The 25,843-nt window shown below is 42.2% G+C and overlaps 1 protein-coding gene across 12 annotated transcripts in view; it reads right to left on the reverse strand.

Moving 5' to 3' along the window:
- Positions 1-25,843, reverse strand: part of KIAA1217 (KIAA1217 ortholog) — a 1,319,791-nt gene that overhangs the window by 201,496 nt on the left and 1,092,452 nt on the right. For all 12 annotated transcript variants that reach the window (XM_069211370.1, XM_069211371.1, XM_069211380.1 and 9 more), the window contains 2 exons: positions 18,939-19,037; positions 10,471-10,511 (listed from right to left, as the gene is read on the reverse strand). In XM_069211370.1, coding sequence (XP_069067471.1) covers positions 10,471-10,511; positions 18,939-19,037 — 140 coding nt within the window. The remainder of the gene's footprint in view (positions 1-10,470; positions 10,512-18,938; positions 19,038-25,843) is intronic.

Below are 25,843 nucleotides of genomic sequence, written 5' to 3' on the forward strand. Positions count from 1 at the left end.
TCTGACTTCACCATATATTGTCATTTTAAACTGTGATTTAGGAGACACCAGACTCGAAAAACGTATGTCTTCCAGATTGTGAATTACACTTATAAGATATAATAAAGTAGTCCCAAGGTGATCCTATGGAAGAGATAGGTCTTGCTGTAGTGAAAAACGACTTTGGGAGTTTTTCACTACATGGACATATAAAACTTAAAAGTACATGCCCTGCCTTTTAAATACACTGCACCCTGCCCTCTGGATTGTCCAGGGCCTATCTTAGGGGGACATATGTATAAAAAGGGATGCTTTGGTCCTGGCAAAAATTTTATTCTGCCAAGTCGGCATTGCAGTCTAAAACTGCACACATAGGCTCTGCAATGGCAGGCGGGAGACATGGTTAAAGGGTTACTTAAGTGGGTGGCACAATCAGTGCTGCAGACACACAAGTAGCATTTAATTTACAGGCCCTGGGCACATGTAAAGTACTTTACTATGGACCTTTAGGTAAATAAAAAATGGCAATTGGGGATAAGACAATATTACCAAGTTTAGGGGAGAGGGCACAAGTACTTAGCACTAGGCAGCAGTTGTAAAATGCACAGAGTCCTAAAGCCATCAAAAAAGTCAGATAAATGGAGAAAGGCAAATAGTTTGGGGGTGACTACAGAAAGGGCCATTTCCAACATGTATGTCACACAATAACAGTTAAACCATAAACAGGAGCTCATAAAATTATCCAATAGATCACAGCATGCATGGCAGTGGCATGTATACTTATGCAGCCACTAGAAAATTATGTCTGGTATAAATTATGAAAGCAACCAAATATTTGAACCCCTAGGACAAAGGTAACCATTATTTATCAGCAGATAAAACTGCCATTATAATACCTTGATCCAGGAGAAATAAGTCCAGCTCTTATGATGTGGCAGGGTATCACAGGCTCGTTATAGCTGATGTCCGGGGAACACCTACACATATACCTAGAAATAAAATCTCAGAACCATTGCAAACACGCACTACAGAGACTCAATTATTTGCCTGCATGTCCAATAATACCAGGGAGTAACTCAATGAGCTAGCATTCTAAGGGTGCTGCTCAAATAATTCAATGTGATTGTTAGTGTGCCAGGCCTCCTCGGGTGCCTGTTGCTGTTAAAAATATATATGGGATACTCTGGTGCAACTATGTTGCTTCAATATGAGGGTTGTTCATTTAACAGGACTGTTCATGTGCCAGGACATCTACTGTGCCAGAACTGTGCATGGTCGTTAAAAAAATGGGGCTCACCCTTTATCAGCCATTGGAGATAGATTGATCTATAGCCTATGTACCAATTCCAGAGGACAATTTTTAGCATAACAGTTGTCAATACTTTTTAGCAACTTTCAAACACAAAGTTTGGGAAAATCATAACCATTTTCAAAATCATAATATCCATTATGTGATCCATCCCCTAGTACGATGTTACCACTCACCATATTTAGGGGCAGATTTACAAGAAAGTGGTGCATTGGTCACCATGCACCACTTTTCTTGTGTGCCCCGACAGACACCTGACACCATGGTTGTGCCGTGTTTACAATACGGCACATAATTGCGCACGTTAGGACAAAAGCATCAACATTTTTTAAGCTTTGCTGCACTAATGTCAAAAATGTTGACGCTAGTGCAGCAAGGTGCAAGGAGGTCCACTGATTACAATGGGTGCATCACTTTAACGCCTGCAATGAGCAGGCATTAAAAATTATGCCAAAAATGGCGCCATGAAATCTTGTACATTTCACTGTGCCATTTTTGTGGGCCTCGTAACGCCAGAACGCCCCCCTCTTTAATACATTATGCCTGACGAAGGCATAGTGTGGCGAAAGGGGTCTTAAAGTGATGCAATGCATACATTCTGCCACTTTGTTAAAATGGCACAGTGAAAATAACATCCTTGAGCCACAGCGTAAAAAAATGATGCTAATGTGGCACAAGGAGGCGCTAGGGCCTTGTAAAACTGGGCCTTGGTACCACAGATCTCACTTAAAAATACATTTGTACTAATTGAAATTAGACTATCCCCTCCAGTTATTCGTATGAACACAAATATGCAACAGATGTTTGAGGATCAAGAATGACTGGATGACCCTCTTCTACAGGGTGCACCTGTGTAACAAACAAATCCCTTCCTCTGAAGATAAAGGGGAATGTGTATCCTTTTACGTGTCCTTCACTAAGTATGAGAGTTCCCTTGGCTAATCAAGTTTGTGTTTATCTTGCACTCTTCAGAGATACAGCAATACTGTGCTCTTCAACCTCGTGCTGCAGAGTAAAAATCTTTTTTGAAGGTCTTCTTGAGGACTTGCAAGATACTCCGGGGCCTTAAATTTCCTAGTCTAAATGTGTAGAAAAACATACCAATTAGTAATGTAGTCGATTTCAATGTAAGAAAAAAATGTGTAGCCTTTGTGTTGTTCGCTAGTTGATCTGTGTGGGTTAAAAAAAAGTTCTAAATTATTTTAGACATGGGTACTCCTATTTGTACTCTCACCAGTGCTGTCATTAAACGCTCACCTCCCCTGGAAGAGTTTTTGAGCGATTTATTTATAGTCAGCAGAGCATTCTTTTTACAATGATTAGTGGTTTAGCCTGAATCAACCCTATTATTCAGCATGTTATTCCTTGCCCCAAAACCTCATCTTGTTTTCTCTTAATCATGCAGCATCCTTTCTGATTCATTTGCGTGTGTAGTTGCTGCTCATTTCCTCTAGCAGTCAAACAGAAGACTAAGAAAGGACCAGTTTTCAATTTTGCTCGGAGATTAAGTGTGCCACAATGTTATGGTGATGCAGTGTGTGCCATCTCTTGGTTGCATATTCATACCTATACCTTGTTAATCAAGCTGAAGTCCACTGTGATTTTCGATGGAAGATTCACTGTTGTGTTTTATTTTGTCTTGGCAGGAATAATGCTTTCATTGTTTCAAACTTTGTCGTCATTCTGTTATTAGGTAACATAGTGCCAATCCAATATTTAAATGAAATGCATCTTTCCCAAGTGCCAGGAGATCTAGACCTATGGCCTGATTTAGAGTTTGGTGGACGGGTACTCACTCCCATCACAAACGTGCTATTCAACTTAATGCATTTGTAATAAGGAGGACAGGATAGCCATCACATTTGTGATGGATTAACCAGTTTGTCACACTCTTAATTAGGCACTATTTATGGATCCTCATGCGTGGCATTTATTCCATTTTGAGTTAGGTGGCATGTTCATTGTTTCCAGGATCAGATATTCTGAATCTCAATTAGACCCCTTTCTTCAGTGTGTAGACACGCTTCCACGTGCAATGATAACCTCTCTGCAATTCTATATAACTTTGTTTTAACTTATTCTAATACTGTCCACTTCGGATCCATTTTTGAAAGACCCTTCTCAGTGAAGCAGCTGACCAAAAGTGCGGACATATTCTTACAGAAAACTTCACATTCTTTGTATTGCCGATAGTGAAGCTTAGTTAGCGGGGCACTTTTACATCACCGTACAAGAATTCTGAACCGGTTAATGTCTGATCACAAACCACTCTACATCCACTTTCATTATGTCCCTCTACATGAGGTAGGTTCTGGATGCTTTTAATTTATTTCTCTTCCTTCTTGATTTTAAAGTCCAAGCGGACCAGTCCTCCAACCTAGACTTTATGGAAGTTGATTACTGCCAAAAGCAATTTCCAAAGAGAGAATTCATGTGGGTCACCGTGGAACCTGATGTAGGTGACCTAGCCATCCAGAAGCAGGGGATGTGTTTTCGGAGCCCATGATGATGCAGGGAGTTTGAGCTTTCAGGAATAAATAACAATCTCCCTAATCCTTCACTGTTAAGAACTAGCACTGGGCAGGAACTCAAAATACTAGGCCAAATATTGGCAGTACATAGATGCCTTTCTGTCCTCAAAATTAAGACAAACAAGCATGAAGATGATGTGCTGACATATCGTCTTGAAACGGATTCTGTAGGAGTCTCCTGCTCTCTCGTGTATAGAAAACGTGCAGCCACACAACACTGACGGTTTCAGAATTTTACAAACATGTCACACCGCCGATTAGATTAATTCCTGGCAAGGGAAAGTGCAGCTGGGATATATCGATTAAGTGTAAAAGAAAATTATGTGACTAGCACAGTAAATAAATCAAACTCAGAGCTGCGGGCAAGGTGGCATATTTCAAATGCACCGGGTATTCTAGTTCTTCCCTCGGACAAGAAAGGTCGTAGATTGGTTAAAAAAAAAAAACCGTGACACCCAGTTTCAGTTTAGAACAATCGGGCGAACATATTAACCAAAAATGCTTCCTATTACATGCATTTCACTCATCAGGTACATGAGGGCTTTCACGAGTCACCCTTACTTGGGCATCCCTGAGCCATGGCCTCCTATTCCTTGATAAGAGAAATACATATAACACACTGTCTACTTGTGCACATATAAGATGTCTGTATACGTCTTTATATGTAGTGTGTGTGTGTGTTATATATATACACACACACACAGAATTGTCACTTCAGAACATATTTTCTCTTTACAAACATGCTTTCATTGCTAACATTAATTCTAAGCAGGGAAAACAATCTCTGACGTTTATTGATCAAATGTGCAAGAAAAATGTACCACCAAGCCCTGGAAATAAATCAAACACAAGGTTACAAACACAAATCTACCAATTTCTCTAACAATAAAATGTTCCTTTCCACAAAAAATGAAATACAGACGTGACCAAGACTTGTTTTTCCATCTCGCCTAACTCTCAAAATTAGGCAAGTTCATATTTACATTTACTGTGGAGACTGCACAAATGGAAATTAAGTGGGTACCCAACGGAGCATCAATTATCCGCAGTTTCTACATTCTCTAATTAAACTAGCAATCACGTTTTCTTTTTTTAATCAACAGCCGCCAGTGCAGTCACTACCATGAATCCCACTGCTTCGGTCCATGCAATGAACTTCACTTTGTTACTTTTGCATCTCGCTTTAGTGTGCTTGCATTCTATTTAGGGCTTCTTGATTCTGCGAATTGTTCGTAGTGCTTTGTGATGTGCCCGAAAAGTCCAATTTAAACCTTTCTAGTAATCCGAAGTACACACAAAGAAGCACACAGTCTTTTTCATACATTCACGTGTTTTGTTTCTTTTTTCTCTCACACCAGCAACATTTTTCTCTCTCTATTGGCCTCGCAGATTGTGCTTCTGTCCCATACTGTTTCGCTTATAAAAGCGAAAGTGCTCCTTGTTGGCTCAGAAATAAATTCAGTTTTTACAGGAACAGCATATAAAAATGCATAATTATTTTAGCATTGTGTTATAATTCTTGTTTATCTCTTCCTCATTTCATGCATTGGATTTCCTCTGTTGTTTTCTATCGAAGAACCACTCACAACATCAGCTGCCTCATTTTTAGGCTCACATCTGCGATAGCATGAGTATCGCTTGCAAGGCACTACTGTATTTAAAAAAGGGCTTGGAGCCCACCCATAGCTTATGTTTTGTTGGATTGTGTGGTACTCTTCTTTAGAGCCTTGTAATTGGCCATGGGTGGGATATCATCATTTCTGTTCCTCTTTGTGGAGCAGGGACCAAGCACTGATTGATTCACCTTAATCAGTGCTCGTCTGCTGCTCCCGACGTGACCGAGGTACTATTTTGTTCTTTAACTTCTAGCGCCTTGCAAACAGAAGGCACGTGACTGTCAGTGACATGCCCAACAGGACAAAAAAAATTGCAAAGTTGTATTTTCTACAGTTACCTTTTTTTTTGTTGGACAAGTCTTCTTTTCTCACTATGCACTCATGTTTTGTTTTTGCTCATGGGCACTTTTCTCAAAAAGATGACTATTATCTTGTTCTAAATATTGCAAAGCAACATGGTTTCTTTCATATGTGTAATGTTCGAAATTATGCTTTTAACACATTATCATGCAGTATGCCCCAAACCACTCCACTCCAATCCGTCCCCATTTCAATCCAAACCACTCATCCTAATCTACTCAAATCCATCACACTCCAATCCTCCCACCCCACCCCACTCTGCCCCACTCCAATCCACAACTATCTGCCACACTCCAATACAGCAATCCAAAACAATCTTCCCCACTCCAATCCACAACAATCAGCCCCACCCCACTCCAAATCAATCTGCCCACCCCAGTCCAAAACAATCGTCCCCACTCCAGTCCAAAACAATCTGCCCTACTCCAATCCAAAACAATATGCCTCACTCTAACCTGTCCCACTCCAGTCCCAAGCAATCTGCCCTATTCCGATCCAAAACAACCTGTCCCACTCCAATCTACCCCACTCCAATCCTAAATAAACTCCCCACCCCAATCCAAAACAATCTGCCCCACCCCAAAACAATCTTCCCCAATCCAAAACAATCTGCCCCACGCCAGGCTAAATCATTCTGCCCCACCCCAGTCCAAAACAATCTGCCCCACTCCAGTCCAAGACAAACGTCCCCACTCCAATCCAAGACAACTGCCCACACTCCAGTCCAAAACAACCTGCCTCACACCAATCCAAAACAATCCGCCCCACTTTAATCTGCCCCACTCCAATCCCAAACAATCTGCCCTTCTCCGATCCAAAACAACCTGTCCCACCCCAGTCCAAAACAATCTGCCCCACTCCTGTCCAATCTGCCACACTCCATCTAATCCACCTCACTTCATCCACACTCAAATAGTCTCAAACCCCCCCCTTCAATCTGCCCCACTTCAATCCAAAATGGTCTGCCCCACTCCATTACAGAAATCCAAAACAATGTGCCCCACTCCAATCAAAACAATGTGCCCCACTGCAATCCAAAACATTCTGCCCACTCTAATCCCACCCACTTCAATCCTCCCAACTCCGATCACATCCACCCCAGTACAATCCAGTCCACCTTACTCCGATCCACCCCACTCCACCTCACCCCAATCTGCCCCAATCCAATCTGCCCCACTCCAAAGTGCCCTACTACAATCCAAAACAATCTATCCCACTCCAATCCGTACAATACCAATCCAAAACTATCAGCCTTACTCCAATCCAAAACACTCTGCCCCTCTCCAAACCAGATTAATCTGCCCCGCTCCAGTCTGCCCCTCTGCAATCCATCAAATCTGCCTCACTACATTCCAAAACAATCTGCCCCCACTTCAATCCAAAACAATATGCCCCAGTCCAATTTGCCCCACTCCAAGCCAAACAATCTGCCCAGTGCAATCTGCCCCACTCCAATCCAAAACAATTTGCCCTACTCCAAGTCAAAACTATCTGCCCTACTCCAAGTCAAAACTATCTGCCCTACTCCAAGTCAAAACTATCTGCCCTACTCCAAGTCAAAACTATCTGCCCTACTCCAAGTCAAAACTATCTGCCCCACTCCAAGTCAAAACTATCTGCCCCACTCCAAGTCAAAACTATCTGCCCCACTCCAAGTCAAAACTATCTGCCCCACTCCAGTGCAAAGCAACCTGCCCATTCCAGTCCAAAACAATCTGACCCACTCTAGTTCAAAACACTCTTGCCACTCCAATCTGCCCCACTCAACTCTGCCCCACTCCAAAACAATCTACCCTATGCAAATCCACAAAAATCTGCCCCACTCCAATCCAAAACAATCTGTCCTAAACAAATCTGCCCCACTCCAATCCAAAAGCATCTGCCCCACTCCAATCCAAAACAATCTGCCCCACTCCACTCCAAAACAATCTGCCCCACTCCACTCCAAAACAATCTGCCCCACTCCACTCCAAAACAATCTGCCCCACTCCACTCCAAAACAATCTGCTCCACTCCAATCCAAAACAATCTGCCCCACTCCAATCCAAAACAATCTGCCCCACTCCAATCCAAAACAATCTGCCCCAATCCAATCCAAAACAATCTGCCCCACTCCAATCCAAAACAATCTGCCCCACTCCAACCCAAAACAATCTGCCCCACTCCAACCCAAAACAATCTGCCCCACTCCAACCCAAAACAATCTGCCCCACTCCAACCCAAAACAATCTGCCCCACTCTAACCTGCCACACTTCAATCCCAAACAATCCGCCCTACTCTGGTCCAAAACAACCTGTCCCACTCCCAAGTACCCCACTCCAATCCAAAACAATTTGCCCCACCAGATTGAAAACAATCAGCCAAACGCCAGTCAAAAACAATCTGCCCCACCCCAGTCCAAAACAATCTGCCCCACCCCAGTCCAAAACAATATGCCCCATTCCAGTCCAAAAAAATCTTTCCCACTCCAGCTCAAAACAATCTGCTGACTCCCGTCCAAAGCAATCTTCCCCAGTCCAATCAGCCCCACTCCAGTCCAATCCGCCACACTCCAATCTAATCCACCTCACTGCATCCCTGTCCACCCACCCCACTCTGCCCCGCTCCAGCCCAAAACAATCTGCCCCTCTCCAGCCCAAAACAATCTGCCCCTCTCCAGCCCAAAACAATCCACACCACTCGAATCCAAAACATTCTACCCACTCTAATCCAACCCAGTTCAATCCACCCCATGCTGATCAAATCCGCCCCAACCAAATCTGCCGAACTCCAGTCCCAAAAAAATGTGTCCCACTCCAATCCAGAACAATCTGCCCCAATCCAATCCAAAACAAACTGCTCCACTCCAGTCTTCCCCACTGCAATCCAACATATCTGCCTGCACTAATATAATCCAAAACAATCTGCACCGCTTAAATCCAAAATCAATATGCCCCAATGCAATTTGCCCCACTTCAATCCAAAATAATATGCCCACTCCAAGCCAAGATAATCTGCCCATTGCAACCTGCCCCATTCCAGGCCAAACCAATCTGTCCCACTCCAATCCAAATTAATCTGCCCCGCTCAAACCCAAACAAATCTGCCCCACTCAAGTCCAAAACACAATCCAAGCCTCCCCATCCATTCCACCCAACCCATTTCAATTCACCCCACTCAAATCCAATCCACCCCACCCATCCCGCTCCAATCCAATCTACAGCACACTACTCTCCAATCAACCCACTCTACTCCAATCCAGCCCACTCTACTCCAACCCAACCCACTTGTCTTCACTCTACTCCAATGCACCCTACTCTACCCCAGTCCACCCTACTCTAATCCATCCCACTACAATTCAATTCACCTTAACCAATCCCAGTCCAATACAGTCAACCTTAATCCACCCCACACCTGTCCAATCCACCCCAATCCAAACTACCATAATCCAACCCACACCAGTCCAATCCAGCCCAAACCAATTAAAGCAACCCTATCCAATCCAATCCACCCCACTCCAAACCCCTCCTACTCAAATCCAATCCAACTCACTCCAGTCCAGTACCCCCCACCTCACCGGCCACTGCTGTCCAATCCACCCTACTCAAATCCAGTCCACGCTAATCCACCCCACTCCCAAAAAAACATTTGACTCCAATCCACCCCACCCCAATCCAATCCAGTCCACCTCAATCCAATTCAGTCCACAGCAATCCAATCTACCCCAGTCCACTCCAATCCAGTCTTCACCCAACCTCAGGGCAATCTGCCCCACCCCATTCCAATCCAACACCTGTCCAGTCAACCCCACCCCACTTCACTCCAACCCACCCCACTCTAGTCCAATCCAATCCACCCCAGTTCAATCCACCCCAGTACACTCCACTCCACCACACTACAATCCAATGAATCCAATCCACCCCACTCAAGTCCACTGCAATCCTCCCCACTCCAATTCACCCCACTCAAAACCACAACAATCCAATCCACTCAACCCCAATCTAATCCACCCGAGTCCTATCAATTCAGTCCGATCCACCCACCCCAATCCACCTCACCCCATTTCAATCCAACTCACTCCAATCTACTCCACTCTACTCTACTGCAATCCAATCCACCCCACTACCTCAATCTGCTCCAGCCCACTCCACCCTATTCCACCCTACACTACTCTCTGCCACTGAACTCTAATCTACTCTATTCAACCCTGACACTTTACTCCCCCACTCCACTCTACAACAATCTACTCCCTCACTCCACTCTACGACATTCCCCACCACTAACATTTAGCCATGCTGAGCAGCAGCCACACTAATGTACAGCATGACAAAAGCACAATGTCAAAGCCAATAGCTCTTGTATAGGCGAGACATACTGGCTTTGAAAATGCTTGTTTCTGACTGCATTGTCTGAAAACCACAAACCACTGTGGGATTTACAATTATTGTATCTTCGTGTGTAGCACACCTTGTTCATTTCATGTGCACGCCACATATTTACTAATGGCCATCATGAAATAATTTGGTTAATGCTTCAATACACAGCGTACTCAAATGATTCATGGGATAATCTCTCAATATTTAAGGTATTTCATTTACATTTACAAACAGAAAATATGCCCACTCTCCCCAGTACGTCATGAAAGACTGAACATATATTATATACATTGAAATAGTAAAGCAACATCAGACTTACCACCAATTTCACCGCTCGGGGCAGTTTTTGTCATCTTCTCACTAAAGAAAAAAAAGTAGAGAATTACTTCAATAGCTGAGATCAAACATTCCTGCCATAAAAGGGGCGAAGGTAACTATTTAATTACCATGACATTTTATGGTAGTTCAGAGAGATGTTATGTGTTAGCAAATATCTCTACAAAGAATTAGTGACATTTATTATTAGTATTTTTTCAACAACTATAAATGGCAACCAAAATCTACCTTACCCAAAAAACAACCAAAACATATTTCCTGTTATAGAGTGCCTAATTTGGAATAGGGCAAAACATTGTTGTAGACAGTTTAAGAAACAACATATGTTACTCTGTGCATCAGCACCTTCTGAAAACATTTTAGTGAATGATAATAGGAGGTAGTGAGGGTTGATTAATGATGAATTATATGAAATAACGATATGTCCCTAAGATTAGATTTAGAACTGGAGAGGAATTCCTGTTAAAGAAAAACGTATTCCCTTCCACTCACTCGCCTAAACTCCATCAAATAAGTTTAATATTGCCCAAAGCACATGGAGAAGAACTATGGTTATTCGCTAATCTTGAACATGCCACCCAAATGCCAAGTTTGACATCACTTGTTAGTGGTGCTAGGAATCTACAGTACTTGATTAGCGCTCTGCACTGTAAAGGTACCCCTTTCCCAGAGGTCTCTCTGGGATACACACAAACTGGAATGAGGTCCCCATTTCGTATTTCTTTTTCTGTTCAAAATTCACTTTCGCAGTTAAGCCCAGTGTTGCTTTTTTACAGAAACCCGCGTTCTCCAAAGTTGTGTAATCCTCATCTGCATTACACCATCAGTCTTGACCATGTCCCCTGTTCATTCTGTCCGTATCTTCCCATGCCTTCCTTCTCTAGTATACTTTGTACGGATTCTCCCATAGCTTTCTTCTTGGTTTGCTATGGCAGCAGTGTGCTTCTGGTATGTTGCTCTTGCCTTTAAGTCTAAATTGCTTCTCTTCTTCTACTGCCTGTACTGTGCTCACAATTGGATACCACGAAGTCATCAGAACCCAAATGAGGAAGTGGTCTGATGGCACATCCACGTCCAAGAGTATCACATCTTCTGTACCATGCTGCTAAGAATCCAATACCACATTACTGACAAATTAGAGAGCTTCTGCAATTACAAATCCACACTGAAGGTCTACTGCGCCCTCTGAGCCAGTGATCATTCTTAATGCAAGCCTTCACGGTAACTAATGACCATCTATTTTGTTGCTCCATTTTTCTCTCTCTAGATCTGTCGCTTCAGCTTCTTAGGATTCTGCCTGGCATGCTGCTCTTGTACCGTGCACTACCCATTCACACCGCTATCAGTTACAGCTTATAGAGCTCTGTTGTGTTTCTCTATTTCTCGGTGTCGCCCCACTTCTATGTGACCTTTCCAATTCTGATTCATTTACTCTGCCTCTGCTGTATGGTAAGTGCTTTCTCTGATGTTTCATTACAGTACATAATCAACAGTCTCTTCTACCGAATATCTCCAGTGTCTAACTCTTCAAGAAGAGTGTGCTGCTTTGAAAAGAAAAGCAACCTTAACATGGTAAGTAAATAAACCCTGTAATATCTGAAAAATCAAATGTTGGGCTTCTATTGTGTGTCGGCTTACGAAATCTGCATTTTCCTGCTACTCTTTTCTAGAAATTGTAAAAAGCATTTTTTGCTTATGACGCATATTCTTACTAGAATCTTCTTCCCTGTAAGATGGAAGACTTATTCAGGTCTGTTTGAGGAAAAACATATGGCTCCTGGAGGCAAACAAACAATAAATGCATTTGCCTACTAAATGGAGTCTTGTTTCTTTAGACCTGAGGAATGGGCCTTAGTAGCTGCCTCAGCCATGGTGATCCTGAGTAAATGTGCCCAACCTTTCACCCCCATGCAGGACGCTCACATAAAATGAGTGACCTCGCACTAATTAAGGTTAATGGTCTGTGCAAGGACATTTTGGTTTTATTAACCATTCTCCTTTTCATTGTTTTACTGGCATGTAGGTGTAAAGCCCCTGACAGAAATTGACTACATGTAAAGCACATGGATACAGGAAAAAAATATTTGTTTCAATGAAACCAAAACAGAGATTTAGGCCCATATTTACGACGCAAATGCGGCGCTAAAAAAGTATAAATATGGGCCTTAGTTTTTGGCGTAACTGGCCAAAACCACATTCCTTATGAATGGCAAAAAACCTGCATAATTCAGTTCCTGGGTACATGAAGGTACGTTGCCAGGTCTTTTCCAACCAAAATCAATGCAGTCTGCTCATTCTTGCTCCAAAATATCCAGTCCTCATTCCATTGCACCTACTAGTTCGAGCTGATTAGTTCCTTGGTAGAAGCAGGACTAGAGTATTGTAACTAAGTCTATATTTGACTTTAAAGTAGCTGATTAGAAAAATGCAACAACTACGGACTCATTCATTCAAGCTGTGCCGACATGTCCAAAAGCATGATCATGTAAAACGCATACTGAAAGCACCTAATTGTTTGCCAGTAGAAGACAGAATAATATTCAAAGCCATGCTTATGGTGCACAAAGATTACTGGCAGAATGTCCCAGGAACATGCAAAAACTCACTCACCACTGCATCTCTATCAACTACGTCTGATCACTCAACCAATCTTCTAAAGGCTAAAGCATGAAAGCAATTTTCTAAGAATTCAAGGCACGAAGCAGTAGAATTCTCAGAAACAAATTAGTTGCTCTTCAGGAATAACAGAGTATTTAGTGTATCCTTTCAACATAACTCAGAACTGATGGGAAACAACTTGAGTCACTTCAAACTTTACAACGTTGTTGATTTCCATGACATTATGTGCAGCCTACAGGATACTGCCAAGTCAATATATGGACATTTCCTTTCTCCTTCCTACATTTTTTCTGCTTGTGTGCACAGCAAATTTTCTGGAAGTAGCGGCCATATTTCTGGCAATGTATAAGATTATTTTATCTTGGGGATGGAAATTATGACCTCATTTATATTTCGGTGGATGGGTTATTGCGTCACAACGGTAATATATATCCCTTCTGCAGAAATATAATTTCCATTGTCTCCTACGTGGTCTATAAATCAGGCCCTTAGTCTAGCAAGTTCTTTGTTTTAAAGTAAGTTCATTTTCTGAAGATAAAAATTACATTTATCCGGTTGATTTTTTTTAAACTAGGAAAGCACAAAGCACAGGTCTAAATAAAGGCTTCATGGAAACAAACTATAAAGTCATACAGCAGAAACCAGAAAAGCATCCAAATTAATTCTTAAATGATTCAAATAACCCATTTAAAGAGCATATTTGTCAAACAGTATTCAATAAACCATACGTTCTGGTGGAAAAGATAATTCAACAAATTCGCCAATTTTCAATGTAATTGTCTATACTGCCTCAGAATGTGGCAATCACTTTTTCTGTAGTCAACTCACTCATCAATTACAGAACTCTACCACTTACAGTCAGTATGCAGCCACGTTTGAATTCGCCTTTAAGAGTAGGAATATTTCCCTGAAATCAGAGGGCCCTGCCCAAAAATAATCAACAATGTAGATACACATAGATTCTCAAAACCCTATGCTCAATTATCTTCGAGATTCACCCATGAGAAGAATAAAATCTGCATCATTCACACCAAGGTGGTTACCTTCCTTAGTTTCTCTAACCTGCCAAAAGTTAAATGTATTGAGAACAGTAGGATCCCGGATGCACTGTGAAATTGTTCATACACAAATAGGCCAGCATCTTTAATTTAGGAGCAATAAATGATCTCTTAAGCTGGTGCCTGGCACTATCTGATTACCCAGCTCATTGCCCCATATATAATCAACGATGGGGCTAAATCATTATGTGTGTGTCCGTGAACAGTGAGTACTATGCCCGAACTTAAAAGTTTGGTAAAACAGTTCAATTACTAGAATCTCCAGAAGAGCACTTTTTATTGCCTCTTTGGCTTCCACAACCAGGCGGATTTCATTCTTCAAGTACGGCTTTCACGCACATGTCACATAGTTTATCAAACATCAGCCTTGATGTGGATCTTGGTGCTGCTGCCCGGATTCTCATAGAACGTATGCTGCTAACATTTCAGACTTGTCAGACCATGAATTAGGTCATAGAAGTGTGTCACCATTTTGGTGCACTGGCATCTTGTGCTTCTATTTATTTTGTTTGCATGTAAGGCAGACCTAAGAGAAACTAAGTGATTCATGCAATGCCACACGAGCTGCTACAACCGGAATTAAGCACTCTTGGCAACTGCTGGGGCAAGGTCCACCAATTAAGTAACATCAATTTGTTATTTTGGTGCTAAACTCCTTCGGAATGGCAGCACTAAAGTGATGTGGAAGTACAAGACCTACATATACAACACTCATTTCTGAGCACTTAAGGTGCAGCTGCTACTGCACATCTCTACAACCCGAAAATTCGCTCCTGTGCATGGTTGCCCATATGTAATTGCAATGTGTTGTGAATGCCGGCCCATAGTTGAAAGTTGTAGGAAGTTGGCTCTGTATGCACTATTTCAAAGTAAGGAATAGTATGCACAGAGTCCAAGGGTTCCCCTTAGAGGTAAGATAGTGGCAAAAAGAGATAATACTAATGCTCTATTTTGTGGTAGTGTGGTCGAGCAGTAGGCTTATCCAAGGAGTAGTGTTAAGCATTTGTTGTACATACACATAGACAATAAATGAGGTACACACACTCAGAGACAAATCCAGCCAATAGGTTTTTATATAGAAAAATATCTTTTCTTAGTTTATTTTAAGAACCACAGGTTCAAATTCTACATGTAATATCTCATTCGAAAGGTATTGCAGGTAAGTACTTTAGGAACTTCAAATCATCAAAATTGCATGTATACTTTTCAAGTTATTCACAAATAGCTGTTTTAAAAGTGGACACAGTGCAATTTTCACAGTTCCTAGGGGAGGTAAGTATTTGTTAGGTTAACCAGGTAAGTAAGACACTTACAGGGCTTAGTTCTTGGTCCAAGGTAGCCCACCGTTGGGGGTTCAGAGCAACCACAAAGTCACCACACCAGCAGCTCAGGGCCGGTCAGGTGCAGAGTTCAAAGTGGTGCCCAAAACACATAGGCTAGAATGGAGAGAAGGGGGTGCCCCGGTTCCGGTCTGCTTGCAGGTAAGTACCCGCGTCTTCGGAGGGCAGACCAGGGTGGTTTTGTAGGGCACCGGGGGGGACACAAGTCCACACAGAAATTTCACCCTCAGCGGCGCGGGGGCGGCCGGGTGCAGTGTAGAAACCAGCGTCGGGTTCGCAATGTTAGTCTATGAGAGATCTCGGGATCTCTTCAGCGCTGCAGGCAGGCAAGGGGGGGGTTCCTCGGGGAAACCTCCGCTTGGGCAAGGGAGAGGGACTCCTGGGGGTCACTTCTCCAGTGAAAGTCCGGTCCTTCAGGTCCTGGGGGCTGCGGGTGCAGGGTTTCTCCCAGGCGTCGGGACTTTGGATTCAAAGAGTCGCGGTCAGGGGAAGCCTCGGGATTCCCTCTGCAGGCGGCGCTGTGGGGGCTCAGGGGGGACAGGTTTTTGTACTCACAGTCTTAGAGTAGTCCTGGGGTCCCTCCTGAGGTGTTGGATCGCCACCAGCCGAGTCGGGGTCGCCGGGTGCAGTGTTGCAAGTCTCACGCTTCCTGCGGGGAGCTTGCAGGGATCTTTAAAGCTGCTGGAAACAAAGTTGCAGCTTTTCTTGGAGCAGGTCCGCTGTCCTCTGGAGTTTCTTGTCTTTTCGAAGCAGGGGCAGTCCTCAGAGGATGTCGAGGTCGCTGGTCCCTTTGGAAGGCGTCGCTGGAGCAGGATCTTTGGAAGGCAGGAGACAGGCCGGTGAGTTTCTGGAGCCAAGGCAGTTGTCGTCTTCTGGTCTTCCGCTGCAGGGGTTTTCAGCTAGGCAGTCCTTCTTCTTGTAGTTGCAGGAATCTAATTTTCTAGGGTTCAGGGTAGCCCTTAAATACTAAATTTAAGGGCGTGTTTAGGTCTGGGGGGTTAGTAGCCAATGGCTACTAGCCCTGAGGGTGGGTACACCCTCTTTGTGCCTCCTCCCAAGGGGAGGGGGTCACAATCCTAACCCTATTGGGGGAATCCTCCATCTGCAAGATGGAGGATTTCTAAAAGTTAGAGTCACTTCAGCTCAGGACACCTTAGGGGCTGTCCTGACTGGCCAGTGACTCCTCCTTGTTTTTCTCATTATTTTCTCCGGCCTTGCCGCCAAAAGTGGGGCCTGGCCGGAGGGGGCGGGCAACTCCACTAGCTGGAGTGTCCTGCTGGGTTGGCACAAAGGAGGTGAGCCTTTGAGGCTCACCGCCAGGTGTGACAATTCCTGCCTGGGGGAGGTGTTAGCATCTCCACCCAGTGCAGGCTTTGTTACTGGCCTCAGAGTGACAAAGGCACTCTCCCCATGGGGCCAGCAACATGTCTCGGTTTGTGGCAGGCTGCTAAAACTAGTCAGCCTACACAGATAGTCGGTTAAGTTTCAGGGGGCACCTCTAAGGTGCCCTCTGGGGTGTATTTTACAATAAAATGTACACTGGCATCAGTGTGCATTTATTGTGCTGAGAAGTTTGATACCAAACTTCCCAGTTTTCAGTGTAGCCATTATGGTGCTGTGGAGTTCGTGTTTGACAAACTCCCAGACCATATACTCTTATGGCTACCCTGCATTTACAATGTCTAAGGTTTTGTTTAGACACTGTAGGGGTACCATGCTCATGCACTGGTACCCTCACCTATGGTATAGTGCACCCTGCCTTAGGGCTGTAAGGCCTGCTAGAGGGGTGTCTTACCTATACTGCATAGGCAGTGAGAGGCTGGCATGGCACCCTGAGGGGAGTGCCATGTCGACTTACTCGTTTTGTCCTCACTAGCACACACAAGCTGGCAAGCAGTGTGTCTGTGCTGAGTGAGAGGTCTCCAGGGTGGCATAAGACATGCTGCAGCCCTTAGAGACCTTCCTTGGCATCAGGGCCCTTGGTACTAGAAGCACCAGTTACAAGGGACTTATCTGGATGCCAGGGTCTGCCAATTGTGGATACAAAAGTACAGGTTAGGGAAAGAACACTGGTGCTGGGGCCTGGTTAGCAGGCCTCAGCACACTTTCAATTGTAAACATAGCATCAGCAAAGGCAAAAAGTCAGGGGGCAACCATGCCAAGGAGGCATTTCCTTACAAAAGTCAATCGTCACTCTGATACACCAAGACACTTTATACGGAGTGCATTACAGTCCAGGTGTATACTTACTGCCAGGAGTAATTTTCAGGGAGGAAGGGGTGTACAACTCTAGCTCCCCTCAACTGTGCTCCTTTTTTTACACTGTGAGTATCTGTAGTCTAAAAATAAGTGCTGTGCTTACAGACGCAGCACCACACGATTTCTTGCTCCTTCTCCCACAAGTATGCTTGCAGGACTATGCATCCTAAATATCGAGCCTACAATATCGGTGGCACAGCAAATAGAGGACAAAATATTGAAAACAAAATACAGCTAATTATTGTATATATATATATATATATATATATATACACACACACATACACGTTGTTCAAGGTACGTAAATCCTGCCACATGGGCTGGCAGTGGTAATGTTGACCTCAGAAGCACATATGCAGCCATGACCTTGCCTCCCATATTCTATCAAGCAGCATAAGACATGACAGCAGAACTTCATGTGTTACATTCAGAGCTACACAACATGGAGGCCCTCCACCTATCAACAAATAAAATGCTATAATTTAAACATTTGACTATTAAATCTTTCCCTGTGCAATTAATATTGCTATCCTATGGGCCACCTCCCTCAGTAGGTTTAAATCTCCAGTAAGAGAAACACAACAGTAGGGTTTGCATCTGATAAGTCGATGCTTTCTCTGAGAATCGATTGGTCACAGTATCTGGCAGAGCTCTCAATCTAACTGCAATCAAAGTGATCTTTTCAAACCAATCTGCTCACTTGTATTAACAAGTAAAAGTTTAGCATTTCGGGGTTTACTGTTTTATGATCCCCACAGAATTCAGAACCACGAGCTCTTCAAATACACTGCGCATTCATTTTCCTTTTGTGATCAATCCATTACAATTTCACTAAAAGGGTTTTGAAACGCCAATCTCAACGAACTGCTGTCGCCTGTTGATGAAAAACATATTTTATCGCTCTTCCCAAACAAACACAGTTTGTTCAAATTATATCTTTCATTCTCATAACTTGTGGTTGCAGCTGCACAAGAATATTTCAACTAACATGGGACCATGCAGGGTGTTCCCAAACATCTGGAAAAGGCAGAAATGTTGACTTTGAACATGCCAGCAAACACCCATGTTTTTTCATTGCTAACTCCACAGTGGAATTACTCAAGTAGACGTACAGGTTCACTGAGAATATGGTTTCTGTAAAAACAAACAAAAACAGCTTTACAGGTTGTCTTCACCTGGTAGTTTCCGTGGCCGGGCTGGGCCCTTTCATAAGTGCTGACTGAACAAGACCAGTTAAGCTGGCAATCTGCTTCTCCATGGCCTGCATCCTCTCCCTACAAAATCAAAGAATGAACAGTGCATTAGAGACAGATGTGGTTACTTAGTTACTTCTGTTAAGAGACAGATTGTTTACTTATGGCTACTTTACATAAAACAAGATTAACTGAGAAAAACAATTTAGAGTATGTCCAATGTGGACATTTTACTCGTGAATTACCAGGTATTAATTGAAACTTGGCTCCCCATTCACCTCTGACCAAAGAGGTAATTAATTAACACCTGTGCATTATCAGGTTATTTTAGCATCATTAACAGAAAATGCCCACAAGACCTGGACTTCCTTTAAGAATAGAAATTGATGCACATTTCTAGTCCTAAATTGCCGTTTCCAATGTTGTGCACTGCCTTTAAACCGTTGTGATCTAACTAACCAGAATACATATTTATTTTTCAATGAACCATCTTCTAAATGACTCGCAACATATTTTACAACCAAAGCAAATGTCAAACAAAGTACATTCCGGAACCTTTACTGTTAATTATGTAAAATCAAGAGGAGAAGCTTTATATGTTTTCAATGAATTGCACTTTTGAAGCAAGAAAAACATTAGCTTTTGCTGTTATCTATCCCTGCTTTAAAAACAGCCTGCAGACTCGAATTTTTATTTTAAAGCTTGATTTTAAAAAAGTAAAGCTACAGGTGAAAGGGCCCTTACCATTTCAGATGTTATCACCCACAAGTTTCATGAGGTAGCCGAGAAAATCGATTTCAAATCACAATCTTATCCAAATGAAAAAGAAGACTTGTACAGTGCAGCAATAAAAACAAATTATTTTAAAATCAAACATGTGCAAACGTAACTAAAGTGTTTGCCTCTAATAGTGGACAATGATTAGGACCCGGTAGCTTAAAACACACATATCCAACATGCCTGCTTATCAGAACAGCATACTGGAAATATCTGATAACCCCCAGGATTTCAATACTGCCAAGCGATCAAAGGAGGAGTACATGCCTGACAACATGTTTAAGAAAATTTGATGTTTTATCGAGAATGCAACTAAAGAAGTACATTTTGTTGTTCTCAGAATAACTTGGAATGAGTGCAGTTTTCTGTGTCTGCTTCAGCCAATATGTGATTTAAATACTTCTTTCCAGAAGTATCTTGGCAATATTATGGGATGCCAACAGAAGTACTTAGCGTTAATACTAGAAAAAGTTCAAGTAAATGCTTACATTTCTGGAAATGTTTTTATGTACTTAGAGGTCCCCAAATGAAAAACATAGCTCGTAAAAGGGAAATATTTCCGCATCAAGCTGTATTGTTAACGCAACGAGAGAAGGACTCGGACTTTTATCATAATATTTTTTTGTATGGCAGACATCTCACTTGAAAATATTGACCTATGACAGCAACATTCTAGCAGAAATTAACATTTTCCCTAATACCCCTAAAGAAAAAACAATGTCAAATATTAAGGAAGACAGAACGCTCATTTTAAAACTAGCACACATTTTAATAATATAGATTTGACCAGATGTTACCATGACATTAATAATAACAAAGTTAAAGCATTTAATAACAAGAGTGCTAAATACATGAAACAAAGACTCTCATAAGAACAGCAGTTATAGAAGATTAATAAACCACAGGTTTAATACCAAAATTCTTCAAAGAATGGGACGGTCACTTCCTCAAAGCATTAAAAGAAAGTCCAGGAGTGTTTCTGTTATAGAGACATTTGATCAGCATATGAAGGAAGCTTTAGTGATTGGAAGGAATCTCCATAATACTGTATCATAGGAATTTTCCAGCAACATATTCAAAAGCAACATTTCCAGGGTTGGAATGCGCTTTGACATCTGAACAAACCTACTAACTTCCCTGATCCATAACGTGATATTGTAAAAATGCCATCCAAAGTGTTTGTGCTGCAGGGGGTTGGGCCTACTTGTCCTAAGGACACAATAAACATGAAAATGTGTTGTCCTTGAGCCCAAACAATAGGTCCTGGGAGTCGGGCAATGGAAATTCCACACCTCCGGTTATAGCCAATGGCTCTTGTAATATAGTGGTTGGGTTATCCATCACATTTTGATGGAGTTTCTTGTCTGCCAAACTCTAAATAAGGTGCATAATTTAATTTAGAACAAAATACTTCAATAGCGGAAATAGAGAATTCATCAGGAACGAAGCAACTACTATGAAAGCAAAACGGATATGACTGAGCCAAATTGCAGCTACAAGCATGTTGCTAATTTTTAATGGAACTGTAAAATATTTTACAGAGATTAATATTACTGTGGTATGGCTAATTAAATTATCATTCCAATTACCACAGACACATGAAGTCCATTGTATGGCGTATAACAGATCCAGATGGCATGCAATGAATTAATGAATGAGGTTTTAATATACTCAAAGAGAAAGGGAACCCTAAGAACTTTGCCTTTAAAAATTACCAGTGCCTTTTAACTGGTGTTTAACGGCTATGCCAAATGGAACCTTTGATCAGTTTTCGAAGCTGAGCATGGAGGAATGGTGCGGTTTTGAGAAAAGCTATGGTTTAAACCAAATGCAAAGTTCAAAATATTGTTCAGCAGTTGCCTAAAGGGACTGGTGAGTAAGATCACAATGCATCTCAAAACCTAAGCTGGCATCATCAAACAAAACAACATTTTAAAATGCTATTGTTGGTGACTGCAAGTGATGGAGGACTGGGTACAGAGTACTTTTTTTTTTCTTGACTGGATTTAAGGCGCTGAATGTCAGCTATCAAAGAGAAATATGAATACAATGTAACTTCAAAAGAAGTAATCTAGTTTATGTAGTATCTCATGTCGCTTCATAAACACCAGACCAGGTCCAAACATTTTTCTGTGCTTATCCAGTGTCTTATAGCTGAACAACTGTGGCAGAAGGCAGTATACGAATTGCCATATTACTATTATGTATTACCTCAGTAATAGAAAATGGCAAAGGTGCAGAAAAAAATGAAAATTTCTCAAAGCGAGAAGCAAGTTCTGATTCATTCAGAGGTAAAAATTTTCATAAAAGTGACCAAAGTCCTACAAAGATTGTTGAGCATAGTGAAAGATTATTAACCATAAAATATAATATGTTAAAGTCCTGAGGAAATAATGAACGTATAGAAACCTTTACATGCAGATTTCAAACATATATATATTTTAAAATGCACACAGCAGGGCAGATTAATTTTACCACCTTAAATTGGGGCAGTGGGTGGGCGCTATCAGAATTAGGTCTGGTTTTAAATGGAACCCAAACTGAGATTAAGGTCTTGGCATGTCTCCTCTTGTGGTGGTAGGTGGCTAGGAAAACCACATTGGTAAGGTAATAGGTACGATTTAATTAAAGAAAATATCACCATAGTCGGTGTTGATAAGAAAAACTTCAATGTGCTTCTATGTAAGGTGGTGTGGTCTGAGCATTAACATCTGAATAATAATCCAGCCAAAGGTTCTTCTCTTATATTATAAGGGAAATGTCAGTAGAGACTGTTTCATCCTAATGAAGCATGCTTAGGTACGTTTAGGACACACAGGGTCAATTCAAATGAAATAGACACTACAGATTGGATAAATGTACGTCCTGTGCAGAATCGGTCACTACCACTAGTGGAAGTTTTCAGAATTCTGCACAAAATTTGGATGCTATTGTTTTTAAATGATTTACTGAAACATCTTACATAGATTTTATCATCTTTCCGCATTTTATAACTCTTTCATAGCTTCTATCAAAGTCTTAAAGTATCTTCAAGACCACAGAATTCCAACATTTCAGATCCTAATAGGTCCACCTTCTGAAGTCCATGGATGAGATTAGGGTGTTGGTTGAAGTGTCATTTATAAGCGTTGAATACTGGTGTCACGCAGGAAAACCCAGAGTGAGTGCTCCATATGTCGCATAGTGGAGTGGGGTTGGGTGCGTGTGTGTGACCTTATAGCTCTTCTAAATAAGCAACCGTTAGGTGTGTCCTATGTTTCTGTTCTCTGAGGGACTGCAATGTTACAGATTGGTTAGACAACACTTGTGTTGGTCCTCCTGTATAACAGATGGTGGTGGGGCACATACATCTTAAGGGAGCATTCCCTCATTAGCATGGGAGCATGGCCCCATGCTAATTAGAGAAACACTTTGCCTCTGTGCCTGAGTCACATTATGAATTTAAGCGCTGACTCAAAACAGACAACTAAGAGAAGCGGTGATTGTGTGCCACAGAGGTAGCACACAGTAATGCCATTTCCATCCCACCCTTCACTTGCAGTCACCCTCTAAACAGGGAAAGAAGGGATTCCCAAGGACCACTCAGATGTCCCCTAGCAGGTGGGTGCAGCCATTCAATACAACTACTGGCGGGAGATCTCTGTTCCCCCTTTGAACTGCCGGTCGGGTACTGCCTGTACTATCAAAGATGGTGAGTATGTTTCAAACAGCTGCTCCGCCTTTCACTAATGCACTGCCCTCAGAGCAGCAGCAATTTTGTGGCTGCCATGAGGACAGCACTTTTTATGTAGTAGGGCACACTTTCCATGTTTGCGCCTGGTGCCCTTCATTACAGAGGCACCATGTTGCAAAAAAGAGAGAATGCCCTAAATGTAATACAGCCCCTGGTGTAGAGAGCTTTGAAGGACTTTCATCCTGACATTGGTAACTGGTGTAGTGCTTTCAGAGCAAGGATTATAGGGTTCCTTCTGTTTATGTTTAGAACTGCTGTGTTCTGAATTCTTTGTAGCTTGGTGATTACTTTTGTAGTAAGATCTAGGTAGAAACTATTTGCCTAATCTAGTTGTGTTATCGCTAGAATAAGTTATACAAGCTTCCTTGTAAGAACCCTGGATAGGGGAAATTATGCAGTGGAATTCTCATCATGTAGAATGTGTCTCTGCTGTATGTATGAATGTGGTATTTCTGTGGCATGATCCAGCCAAAAGGCAGCAGAGCGCTGTACAGAGTCAAACAAAAGCATAAGGCGAACAAGTGATAGAAACGGTAGCTGGTTTGTGGGCGGTAATAAATTGCGATGTAGTGCCATCAACTCTTTTTTAAATTGGAGGAGTGTTTTGAAGGTACTGATAACTAATCCCAAATAAGTACTTTGTTGATATGGGATTATAGGTAACCATTGGAGTTTTTTTAATCACCTAAGCTTTGCCAGTTCATTTGAAGTAGTTGACAGCTATCCCATTTCAAGGGAGCAAGGAGCTATAGTTATGATTTTGACTGGATCCTCATGTGAGATTTTAAGATTTTGAGGATCTAAGTTTGATATGAATCTCTAGCATCCATTGTTGCACAGCCAGTAGGCTACGTTTTCTCTGCGTCAAGAGCTCTTGACTTTTAAAGGTTGTTCCATCTTCCAGATACAGTATCAACGTCGTTGACATAATTGTAGCAGGCGAAAGTGAATTCATTCATATGTTATAGACAAGCGACTAAGTAGACAGAGAAAACATGTGGGAAATTATTGAGCCCTGTGAGACACGTACTGCCCAGGGGAGGAGGGAGCGGATGAAAAGAGGTAGTTGGACAATTATAGGCCTTTCCTTGTGTGAACTGTGCACTGTGTCACGCTATCATATCGTTTTTGGGCTAGAAGTTGGTGGTTAACCACAAGTTTCAACAATTAGGCAAACATCTATGCTGCTTTATAACACCGCCCATCTATCACCCTTTAACTAATTCCTTTGTTCTTCAGCCAAGATCACATTGACTTCATTGATTTGTAACTGTGATGCCCATCTTGGGAGTAGCAGGTTTGTATGGTACCTACTAACCATCTTTTGATTGTTCCTTTGGTCATAGGAGATCCCTTGCTTGCTCTGGCAAAGGAAATTAATAACTTATTCCCCTCATGAAACTCCTTTGTTTCTTTTAAATAATACATTAAGGTTCTTTGCACATCCAGTTTATTTAGGGCTCTTTTGGGTTGTCTTTTTAGTTCTCCAAAGAAAGCTGGTAGCTGCATGCTTTGGTTGACATGGAATTGTCTTACTGCCCTTGGTAGGAAGTGTGGATTGGTTCTGAGGCCCAGCTTGTCTTTGTGAATTTGGTTCTTGAATTGTCAGTGCTTGTAGCTCGCTGACCCTGTGTAACGATATTTGTGCATGGGTTCAAAAGGTTCTGTCATCAGCTCTGTTAGTACGGTATTTAGGTTCCATAACAGGGTTGGAACTGATTTTGGTGGTGCAACTCTTGTCGAACCTTCTAAGAATCTCCACACCACTGGGGACGTGAAGAAGCAGTTGCCTGATGTATCTCTAATATTGGTAACTACAGCTGCTAAATTAATCATTAGTGATGCATAGGTAAGACCGCTGTCTAGCAGGTGGGTGAGGTATATTAGTACAGTTTATTTTTGTGTCTGTTGCTCTTTGTACACCAATGGATGTATTTCCTCCATTTGTCTGTGTAGCATTTTTGAATGCTTTCTTTTTAGCTTCCCTCAGGATTTCCATTGTCCTGAGGGTAGCTGCAGGTGTCCAAATTCTAGGTATTCAAGAACTATGCTGCTAGGCTGAGCAAGGCTGGCTATGGGTGGTACACCTTCCAGTGTTGTATTGTTCAGTTGGTCTTGTTCTAGTTTGATTGAGATTATCTGACCCTTGAACATTTCCTGTAGGTCTGAGTACCAGGTCTTCCTGGCCCATTGGGGCTATGAGAGTGAGCCTTGTCAAAGATTATCTGGCCTTTTCTAGTACCCTCCAGATCAGGGGAGTTGGGGGAAAGGCATATGCAAATTTTCCAGACCAGTTTATTGACAGATGCAAAAAGACCAGATGATGGACGGAATGCAGAGCAAATCAAACATTCACCCCCAGTCACAAAGATCTGGG

Source organism: Pleurodeles waltl, chromosome 10, assembly GCF_031143425.1.
Source record: "Pleurodeles waltl isolate 20211129_DDA chromosome 10, aPleWal1.hap1.20221129, whole genome shotgun sequence".
Lineage (NCBI taxonomy): Eukaryota > Metazoa > Chordata > Amphibia > Caudata > Salamandridae > Pleurodeles > Pleurodeles waltl.